Source organism: Mandrillus leucophaeus, unplaced genomic scaffold (genome assembly GCF_000951045.1).
Source record: "Mandrillus leucophaeus isolate KB7577 unplaced genomic scaffold, Mleu.le_1.0 Scaffold426, whole genome shotgun sequence".
NCBI classification, from domain to species: Eukaryota; Metazoa; Chordata; class Mammalia; order Primates; family Cercopithecidae; genus Mandrillus; species Mandrillus leucophaeus.
Genome location: NW_012104543.1, coordinates 1210242 through 1221739, shown reverse-complemented (window position 1 = coordinate 1221739; position 11498 = coordinate 1210242). Strand labels below are relative to the sequence as shown.

General features: G+C 47.9%; 1 protein-coding gene across 1 annotated transcript; it reads left to right on the top strand.

The window, feature by feature from the left end:
* Positions 1-515: 515 nt before the first annotated feature.
* LOC105548913 (aflatoxin B1 aldehyde reductase member 2) lies at positions 516-5161 on the top strand (the record flags this gene model as incomplete). The annotated part of the gene is made up of 6 exons (XM_011993155.1): positions 516-707; positions 900-1004; positions 1750-1846; positions 2058-2157; positions 2997-3126; positions 4742-5161. Coding segments are annotated over 6 exons (786 nt in total), but the record flags the coding sequence as incomplete, so codon positions are not given.
* Between the last annotated feature and the right edge of the window lie 6337 nt (positions 5162-11498).

Below are 11498 nucleotides of genomic sequence, written 5' to 3'. Positions count from 1 at the left end.
GGGTTTTTTTTTTTTTTTTTTTTGCCTCTTTGACTTTGCATGGGTTCCTATGCTCTGGAATGTACTTTCTGCTCATCCTTGTTGGCTGGGACTCTGGGGATGATCCCCTAGAGAAAGCCTTCCCTGGAGTCTCCAAGTTGGCTTCATGCATCTCATGTGGGCTCCTTGGCACGGTGTGCCTTTCCCTCCTGTGCTTACCATATTGTACCGTCATCCTCTAGGGCTCCAGGAGGGCAGAGACCCATTGTGTTCAGTTCATCTCTATACTCAGTCTCTAGTGCAAGGCCTTGCACAGGTTGGTGACTAATGATAGTTATTCTAATAGGTGAACATTGAGAACTCACATATATGACATTATTTAATCCCCAGGACCTCCCAATGAGGACAGTTTGATTATTATCACCCCATTTTTACAGATCATACAATTGAGGCCAAGAGAATATTAGTAATTTAGCTAGGGTTACATAAGTTGGCAAATGGCTTCAGTAGGTCACTTAACCATTCCATTCTCTCTCCAAGTGAAAATTGCCACCAAGGCCAACCCTTGGGATGGAAAATCACTAAAGCCTGACAGTCTCCGGTCCCAGCTGGAGACATCACTGAAGCGGCTGCAGTGTCCCCGAGTGGACCTCTTCTACCTACATGCACCTGACCACAGCACTCCAGTGGAAGAGACACTGCGCGCCTGCCACCAGCTGCACCAGGAGGTGAGGGGACCCTCCGGGCTCTGAAGGTGGGCTCCTGCCCCTTTCTTTATCCTGATCCTACTCATGACAGCAGAGGCACCAGGGCGGTCCCAGGGTGGAGCAGGGAACAGCCCCATTCCCCAGGGCCCCACCCTGGCCTCCCCTTCCTAGTCTGGGCTGCACTGGGTTCTGACTGCTGCCTCACCCCTGCAGGGCAAGTTCGTGGAGCTTGGCCTCTCCAACTATGCCGCCTGGGAAGTGGCCGAGATCTGTACCCTCTGCAAGAGCAATGGCTGGATCGTGCCCACTGTGTACCAGGTGAGGGCCGGGGCTGTAGAGGCCAAGGTCTCCAGGACTCCTGCTCATCTTGGGCTGTCTTTGCCCCTCCGACTGCCCCCATGCCCTCTGCATAGCAGCTACTCCCCTGCTGAAAGCCTGCAGATGGCTCCCAGGTACCCTCAGGATGCCATTGAAGCTCCTCAGCCGGGCCACTGGGCGTCTGCTTCCTTCCTGCCGGCCTGTGCAACTTGGACCCCTCCTTCCCCACCTCCTTTCGTACTTCAGCCTGGAACACATTTCCCCTGCCCTCCGCCCTGGGAGAAGCACTCAGGCCTTACATAGAGGTCTCCTCCTCTGGAAGCCTTTCTAGACAGCCCCACAGGAGTCTCCAGTCTCCAAACCTCATCTTCATACATTCAGCGAGTACTTTCCAGCTCCTTGTTTGATCGTAGAACCTAACTTTATTGTAATTAACTGCCTTCCTGTCTATTTTTTTAAACTTGAGTAAACATCTCCTGGAGGCAGGGATTTTGTGACACCTACTTGTGGTTGTAACCAGTGTCCAGCATGGAGTTGATACACCAGATATTTGTGGAAAGATATCATTCCACTTCAATTTTCTGTCCTTGGACCCAACACCCTCCCTCCATCCCCTGCTAACAGTAGTCATGTTAGAAGATTGCTGAAGTCCTGGGCTGGTGTTGCTTTAGAGTTTTAAAAGTGGAAGGCAACAGTTCCTTCTCTTGACATGTCCACCCTCTCCCCGGGGTCCCTCTCCCTGCAGGGCATGTACAACGCCACCACCCGGCAGGTGGAAACGGAGCTCCTCCCCTGCCTCAGGCACTTTGGACTGAGGTTCTATGCCTACAACCCTCTGGCTGGTACGTGGAGCATTCTTGAGCCTGTCTCAGCCTATTCCCGACCCACAGATGCCCAGCCCAGAACCTGGGAAGCAGGGAGGGTTTGGCAAGGGGCTGGGCTGCGTCCTTGAGCCCTCCTGGGTCCCCGCCCCTCCCCTAGTCCAGAGCCCTGAGGGATGTGGCAGCTTCTGGGGCACTCTGGGCCCGGGGGCTGATCGCTGCCTTCCCGCAGGGGGCCTGCTGACTGGCAAGTACAAGTATGAGGACAAGGACGGGAAACAGCCCGTGGGCCGCTTCTTTGGGAATAGCTGGGCTGAGACCTACAGGAATCGGTGAGCTGGGGTTGGGCTTGGTGAGGATGGCTGGGGTGGGGTCAGCTCTGTGTGGAATGAAGTCCTGGACTGCTCCTGAGGTAAGCCCTTCCCTTGCTGTTTGCACCTGCTCCCCTGCATTCCTTCAGGAATTCCCAAACCCTCTGTGCGTGTTCTTGTTGTCTCGGGACCTCCGGGAGGAAATGAGGATCCCTGGATGTTGGGGTCTTGAAGTCGTCGCTCTTTTCTGAGCAATCACCTGCTGGGAAGGAAAGAGCGAGCCCAGGATGGGCCAGGCATGGTGGCTCACACCTGTAATCCCGGCACTTTGCGACACCGAAGTGGGAGGATTGCTTGAGCTCATGAGTTCAAGACCAGCCTGGGCAACATGGTCTCTACAAAAAAAAAAAAAAAGAAAGCAAAAAATTAGCCAGGCGTGGTGGTGCACACCAGGCTGGGGCAGGAGGATGACTTGAGCCTAAGAGGTTGAGGCTGCAGTGAACCATGATCATGCCACTGCACTCCAGTGTAGATGACAGTAAGACCATGTGTCAAAAAAAAAAAAAAAAGGCCCAGGAGGGAGTCCTGCCCCATCTGAGCAGGCTTTGTGTCCCTAGGGGAAAGTCAGAGCAGGTTCCTGAGTCCTCAGGAATAAAGATTCACTGAGGTCTCTGTCGAGGGGCCCGGCATCCTGGGTGGTTCTGACGCCCAGCAAAGTGGGAGACCTATGACTAGAGAGGACACCCTCCCCTCAGGGCTGCAGGGTGTGGGGTGGGGCAGTGGCCCTGGATGACTCTGGTCGTGGCTCCCAGTGTGATCCCCATGGTACTGACCCCTGTGCCACTGTCCCCCCTGCACAGCTTCTGGAAGGAGAACCACTTCCAGGCCATTGCCCTGGTAGAGAAGGCCCTGCAGGCCGCATATGGCGCAAGCGCCTCCAGCATGACCTCGGCCGCCCTCCGGTGGATGTACCACCACTCACAGCTGCAGGTAACCAGCGACCCTGGGCCCTCAGCTCCTTCCCTTCCAGGGGAGCCTTTAGGTGAAGCCCAAAGCATTTGATTTCTCAATTCCTCTGAAATGTCTCTTTCTTCCAGTTCTCATAAACACTCTTCCCACTGGTCTTTGATGGTATCTGAGTGGAGGCTTTGTAGTGAGGGCTTCATTACAGGGATCTTCTTATTCCTTAGGCTTCATGGAGTATGATTATCCCAGTGTTATAGATGAGAAATCCGAGGTTCACCCAGCTATTAAAGTGGCAGACATTTTAACACAGGTTTAACTAAAGCCCACCCATCTCACCCTTTAGGTTTCCCTCTCTTGATGCCTCCTGTCTTCCTGGTTAAAACTTATTTCCTGACCAGTGGCAGCGGCTCACACCTGTAGGCCAGCACTTTGGGAGGCCAAGATGGGAGGATTGCTTGAGCTCAGGCATTTGAGTCTAGCCTGGGCAAGAAAGTGGGACCCTATCTCTACAAGAAATCAAAAACATTAGCCAAGTGTGATGGCTTGCTCCTGTATTCCCAGCTACTCTGGAGGCTGGGATGGGAAGATGGCTTGAGGCTGGGAGGTCAAGACTGCAGTGAGCTGAGATCACACCACTGCACTTTAGCCCGGGTGACAAAGCAAGACCCTGTCTGAAAAAACAAGCAAACAACAATGAAAATAACAGCAACAAACTTACCTCCAGTTTCAGCATTCCATGTTGCATAGTGTCTGGCATGTATCCGGTAGATGTTCAGCATGTGGGAGCTGTGTTTTACATAAGTTTTCTCTCATTCCAATGCTGAAAACAGAGAAAAAGATTGAATGTCATGCCCATGTCGACAGCACATATACTAAAATTGGAATGATACAGAGAAGATTAGCATGGCCCCTGCGCAAGGATGACACGCAAATTTGTGAAACGTTCCATATTTTTCCGCTGCCACCACTGCACTGCACCACCTCCCACCCCCTTTTTTGTACAAAACACAAGGAAAAATGTTTTTGTTTAAAAAAAAAAAAGATTGAATGTCAAAATAAGCTTAATAACTCAGCCTGCTTTTTTATTTTTTTGAGACAGGGTCTCACTCTGTCACCCAGGCTGTAGAACAGCGGTGCACTCATAGCTCGCAGCAGCCACAGCCTCCTGGGCTCAAGCGATCCTTCTGCCTCAGCCTCCCTGGTAGCTGGGACGAGGCATGCGCCACCACCACTGGTTCATTTTGTTGTGTTTTGTAGAGACAGAATTTCTCTCTGTTGCCCAGGCTGGTCTTGAACACTGTGGCTCAAGTATTCTTCCCACCTCGACCTCCCAAAGTGCTGGGATTATAGGCATGAGCCACTGTGCCCAGCCAACTTAGCTATTTTTACACAGCTGCTGGGGGGCAGAACTGGACTGTGAATGTAGGTCTGTCTGGAAGCGTCGTGTGGCAGTAGGGGAAAGGATACAGGTTTCAAGTCACATGGGTACAGCTATCCAAGGCACCTTACGTCCTTCTGGACATACGGGATAGAAATATAAACAGAGACCCCAAATCTCAGCAGGGAGGTGGCTGGGAGGGCTGTGAGTGGAGTCGCTGTGTAGCAGAAGAGGGTTGAAGTCTGTCTGTCTCCCTTGCAGGGTGCCCATGGGGACGCGGTCATCCTGGGCATGTCCAGCCTGGAGCAGCTGGAGCAGAACTTGGCAGCAACGGAGGAAGGGCCCCTGGAGCCGGCTGTCGTGGACGCCTTTAATCAAGCCTGGCATTTGGTTGCTCACGAATGTCCCAACTACTTCCGCTAGGTCCATCGTGGCTCAGGCTGCCCAAGGCTCTTCTGTCACCTCTTTTGTTCTCTCACACTGACCAGTCTTGGCCTTAAGCTGCCTCAGCAGAATCTTTCTGGATTGTCTAGATCCATGCATTATTTTTCTAGTTCCTGCCTTGCTCCCTGTTTACTTTACACTGTGAAAGGCGGGGGTGAGTCCCACTTGAGCACTCCCTGTTGAATAAAGCAGGCACTTGACCTGGCTGTCGCCCAGGTCTTGAGTGAACCCCCAAAACTTGTTTTCTCTGCTGCTGACACCTTGTTTCCCATCCTACCTGGGGACTGAGAAAGGGCAGAACCATGGGTTGGAGTCTTCAGAGGACAGGGGTAGTGGGAGGGCCTCAGAAGCACACTGTCCTCCCAGGGTCTCCACGGTCTCCCCTGGTCTGAATATTCACCTGACCTCTCAACACTGAGGTGCCTCTCACTCTTCTACACACGATAGAAAAGAGGGTTGTACACCTGCAGTACCTTTGCTCTAATTCAGAATCGCCTCAATACATTCTTAGGAATGAAACAACTGGGGCAAAGAAACTACCATTAGAGTCACCACCAAGCAGAACGCTTCCCAGGATCTGTGGAACATCTTGAACGCTCTCAGTCTCAGCCTCCTCTTGTCTTAACTAAAGCCTCTTATCTTTTCACCCATAAAGTTCTCAGCCCTGGCTCTGGGTCTCTATTCGGCGTGGGGACATAGGCAGCCACGGTCCTCATTTCCCTTAGAAACCCCTACTCCAAACAGGAGGCACCAAGGCTGAGAAGAAGAATCCTCGGTTCAGTGGTTGCTGAACCTGCTGCATTCCCAGTGCAGCGAAATCCCTCCAGCCATGGGCAGGGCAGCAGGCAGCACTTGGAGCAGCTTCTTGAAGCGATGCAAGAGGCCCAACCTGGAAATTTACTTTTTCATTTATATTTATTATTTGTTCTTGAGACAGGCTCTCGCTCTGTCGCCTACACTGGAGTACAGTGGCATGATCACTGCTCACAGCAATTTTGACCTCTGGGGCTCAAGGGATCCTCCCATCTCAGCCTCCCAAGTTTTTATTTCTTTTTGTGGAGTGGAGGTCTCCCTATGTTGTCACCATCTTTTCTCTTTACCCATAACAAAACAGATGCTCACCCATGTGGAGGAGCGTATCAGTTATCTTTGCACAACAAACCACGTTAATAAGTTGCTTGAAAAGATAAAATCCAAGGCTGGCACAGTGGCTCATGACTATAATCCCAACATGTTGGGAGCCCAAGGCAGGTGGATCACTTGAGCTCAGGAGTTTGAGACCAGCCTGGGCAACATGGTGAAATTCCGTCTCTACCAAAAATACAAAAAATTAATCTGCATGTGGTGGCACATACCTGTGGTCCCAGCTACTCCAGAGGCTAAGGTGGGAGGATCGCCTGGGCTCTGGAAATAGAGGTTGCAGTGAGCCGAGATCATGCCATTACACTCTAGCCTGGGTGACACAATCAGACCCCATCTCAAAAAAAAAAAAAAAAATCCTTCTTATTGATCAAAAGATTTGATATAATTCCTCTTACTCCCAGCTGGCTTTTTCTTAATACTGAAATTGACTAATCCTAAGGCTCATACGGAAATTCATAGCACCCAGGAGAACCAAAACAGTCTTGAAAAACACATAGTTGGAGGACTCACACGTTCTGATTTCAAAACACTGCAAAGCTACAGTAATAAAGACAATGGTTCTGGCATAAGAGTAGAGCAACTGAACAAAACTGAGTCCAGAAATAAATTACTGATTTTAGAGTTGAGTGACAACTCAATAGGGACAGTTCAATAGGGAAAAGAATCATCTTCACCAATATCCAGATGTCCTCCTGCAAAAGAATGAAGTTGGACCCCTTCCCCATACCATAAACAAAAAATTAACTCAAATGAATCACCTTCTAAATGTATAAGGTAAACTATAAAACTCTTAGAAGAAAATATTTGAGTAAGTGTGACTTTGGATTAGGCAGTGGTTTCTTAGATGTTGACACCAAAAGCACACATGACAAGAAAAAGTAAAGTCAACACCATCAAAGTTTAAAGTATTCATGCTCAGAGAACACTATCAAGAAAGTGAAAAGACAACCCACAGAATGGGATGGTATTTTGCAAATCACATATCTGTTAAGGAACTTATGGCTAGAATAGATATAGGACTCTTACAGCGTAATAAAAGAGAAAACCCACCCAGGTGTAGTGGCTCACGCCTGTAATCCCAACACTTTGGGAGGCCAGGCGGACAGATCACTTGAGCCCAGGAGTTCAAGACCAGCTTGGGCAGCATGGCAAGACCCTGTCTCTACAAAAAATACCAAAACAATTAGTCGGGTATGGTGGCGGGCACCTGTGGTCCCAGCCACTCGAGAGGCAGAGGTGGGAGGATCTGTTGGGCCCAGGAGGTGGAGGCTGCAGTGAGCCAAGATCATACCACTGCACTCTAGCCTGGGCAACAGAGCAAGACCTGTCTCAAAAAAAAAAAAAAAAAAAAAAAAGGAAAAGAAAAGAAATCCCAATTAAACAATGGGCAGATGATTGGAATAGACCTTTTTCTAGAGGTTATACAGGTGGTCAGTAACTACATGGAAAGCTGGTTAAAATCAGTACTTATCAGGGAAGAGCAAATCAAAACCCCTTCAAATCCACTAAGCACTAGGATGATCAGAGTCAGTAAAATACAGAAAATAACAAGTGTTGAGGGTTTGGAGAAATGGGAGCCTTAGGACACTGCCATTGGGACGGTAAAACAGTGCAACCATTTTGGAAAACATTCTGGCAGTTTTTTTAAAAAGATTAAGCATCTATATGACCCAGAAATTTCACTCCCTAGGTATACCTAGAAGAAATGAGTTCGGGCACAGTGTCTCACGTCTGTGATCCCAGCACTTTGGGAGGCCGAGACGTGCAGATCACCTGAGGTCAGGAGTTCAAGACCAGCCTGGCCAACATGGTGAAACCCCATCTCTACTAAAAATACAAAAATTTGCCAGGCATGGTGGCACATGCCTGTAATCCCAGCTACTTGGGAGGCTGAGGCAGGAGAAGCGCTTGAACCTGGGAGATGGAGGTTGCAGTGAGCCGAGATCTCGCCACAGCACACCAGCCTGGGCAACAGAGCGAGACTCTGTGTTGAAAAAAAAAGAAAAAGAAATATATGTCCTTATTAAAAATTACATGAATGTTATAGCAGCATTATTCATAATAGCCAGAAAGTGGAAACTGCCCAAATGTCAATCAATAGATGAATGTATAAACAAAATATCTGTATGTACAATGGAACATTTTTCAAAACAAAAAAGGAATTAAGTATGAAACATCTACAATATGGATGAACCTTAAAAACATGTTAAGTGAAAGAAGCCCATCACAAAAGGCCTCATATTGTATGATTCCATTTATATGAAGTATCTGGAATAAGCAAATCTATTAGACACAGAAAATAGATGAGTGGTTGCCTAGGACTGAGGGGGTTTGGGAGGAAATGGAGATGCACTGCTACTGAGTACAGAGTTTCTTTTGGGGAGGTGATAAAGATGTTCTGAAGTTGTGGTGGTTGTACAATTCTGAATACACTAAACACCATTAAATTATACACTTTAAGTGGGTCAATTGTATATAATGCCTCAATTATGTGTAATAAAACAATCAATTAGCTCAGAAATCTGTTTGGGCAGGGCTCAGCAGGGAAGCCTCATCTGTTCCTCAGTGTCTGAGAGGTGATCTAGCAGCTGGAGGCTAGGATCGCCTGAGGACATTCACTCAAGCATGTGGCAGTTGCTGCTGAGGGCCAGCTGGAATATCAGCTGCTGTCATCAACCAGCACACATGTGGCCTCTGCATGTGGCTTCCAAGGGAGCACATCCCAAGCAAACTAGGCAGAAGCCGTGTGGCCTTTTATATCCCGCAGAAGTTCATAGCATCACTCTTGTGTCCTGGGAGGAGAGTCAAAGATACCTGTGCAAAGAGCATGTGAGAGAATGGAGTGGTCATCTTTGGAAAATAAACTCTAACATTTGGAGCAACAGTCCTGAGTAGTGGAGAAGGTGAGTCCTGGGACCTGCCAGGAGACTGTGTCTTGAGTATCCCCATCAGAGATGCATTTTCTGCTATGTCACATCCCATCTGTTAGACTCTTCCGGCTACTGTATTTCAAACATAGTTGATGGTCTCTTGAATTCAGCTATTGCATATATAAAGAGATTCTTGAAGACACCATGTTGTACACCTTAAATAGATATTTATAATTTTTATATGTTAATTTAAAAATAAATAAGTGAGGCCAGGCGCAGTGGGTCATGACTGTAATCCCAGCACTTTGGGAGGCTGAGGCAGGTGGATCACGAGGTCAGGAGTTCAAGACCAGCCTGGCCAATATGGTGAAACCCCATCTCTACTAAAAATACAAAAATTAGCCAGGCGTGGTGGCATGCGCCTGTAATCCCAGCTATTCAGGAGGCTGAGGCAGAATTGCTTGAACCCGAGAGGCTGAGGTTGCAGTGAGCTGAGACTGCACCACTGCACTCCAGCCTGGGCAACAGAGTAAGACTCCGTCTCAAAAAAAGTAATAAATAAGTGAGAGAGAACAAAAAAGTCTACAGAAGCAGAACTGGATCTGGAGAGCATCTCGTATATTTAATCATCCTCAAACTCGGGAAGCTGCTCTGTGCTGTATGAAAGACTGAAGAAGGAGGTGGCATCGATTTTTTATTTTAACATTTTGTCTTCTCTTACTGTTTTTCCTTAGGTGAGAAAAATGTACCCTTTCATGCCTGTGCTTTCTAAATTTTGGGACTGATACAGATCCACAGAGGCCACTCCTAAAATTAAATTATCGTTAGTGCTAAAACTTAATTGACTGTGTATATAACTGTGCAATTGCTGTTACTGATATAACTGTTTGGGGTTCATTCAACAGACTACAGAAGCAAAGTCTTGGATTTAACACACAAACTAATGAGATACTGCTCTATACACGAATTTTAAAAACACTGTCATGCGGTTTAGTGTAGTTAATGTCATGCTTATGTCATATAACATAGCATATTAGAGTTCTCTAGATGGACAGAACAAGATATATGTATATAAGAAAGGGAGTTTATTGGCCGGGTGTGGTGGCTCACGCCTGTAATCCTAGCACTTTGGGAGGCCGAGGCAGGTGTATTACCTGAGGTCAGCAGTTCAAGACCAGCCTGACCAACGTGGTGAAACCCCATCCTACTAAAAAATACAAAAATTAGCCAGGCATGTTGGCAGGTGCCTGTAATCCCAACTATGCGGGAGGCTGAGACTGTATCGCTTGAACCTGGGAGGCGGAGGTTGCAGTGAGCCGAGATTGTGCCACTGCACTCCAGCCTGGGCAACAGAGTGAGACTCTGTTTCAAAAAACAAACAAAAATGGGGAGGTAGTTTATTAAGGAGAATTGACTCACACATTCACAAGGTCAAGTCCCATGATAGGCCGTCTGCAAGTTGAGGAAGAAGGAAGCCAGTGGTGGATCAGCCTGAGTCCCAAAACCTCAAAAGTAGGGAAGCCAACAGTGCAACCTTCAGTCTGTGGCCAAAGGCCCGAGAGCCCCCAACAAACGAATGGTGTAAGTGCAAGAGTCCAAAAGCTGAAGAACTTGGAGTCTCATGTTCAAGAGCAGGACGCATCCAGCACAGGAGAAAGATGAAAGCTGGAAGACTCAGCAAGTCGGCTCTTCCATCTTCTCTTGCCTGCTTTATTCTAGCTGGGCTGGCAGGTGATTAGGTGGTGCCCACCCAGATTGAGGGTGGGTCTGCCTCTCCCAGTCCACTGACTCAAATGTTAATCTCCTTTGGCAACCCTCTCACAGACACACCAGGAACAGTAATTTGCATCTTTCAATCCTATCATGTTGATGCTCAATATTAACCATTACACATTGGTTCAAGTTCTTTCTTCAGTCACAAGAGTAACACAGGTAGAAGAGACAAATGAATAAGTGCCAAGTCTTGCTGCAGAGTTTCCTTCATAAGTTTTGTTTGCAACTGGCCATTTCTTTTCTAAGGTCACTTTGTTCATCAGTAAGATGAACTCTGATTCTCTTCTAGGTCCTCCGAACTCCGTAGGAATTGCTCATTTCAGTTTAATCTGTTTCGGTTTCTCTCTCTCTGAACTATTCTAGCTTGTAGACAACTCTTTTGTTGCTCTCGAAAAGTTTCAGCTAGTTTTTGTTCCTCTTGTTCCTCAGCCTTCCCCATGTGTGTTCCAGTCTTGAAACCAAGTCAGAAACTGCTTAGAATATTTGTAATGAAGTTTCTGCCTTTCCTCTTGTGTTTTCAAAACATGTTCAATTCTCTTCTTAGGGGTGTGGATAAAAGCATTCTTATACGCTTGTAATCTCAGCACTTTGGGAGGCCGAGATGGGCGGATCATGAGGTCAGGAGTTCAATACCAGAGTGGCCAACACGGTGAAATTCCATCCCTACTAAAAATAAAAAAAAAAATTAGCTGGGCATGGTGGCGGCACCTGTAATCCCAGCTAGTTGGGAGGCTGAGGCAGGAGAATTCCTTGAACCCGGGAGGCAGAGGTTGCAGTGAGCCAAGATC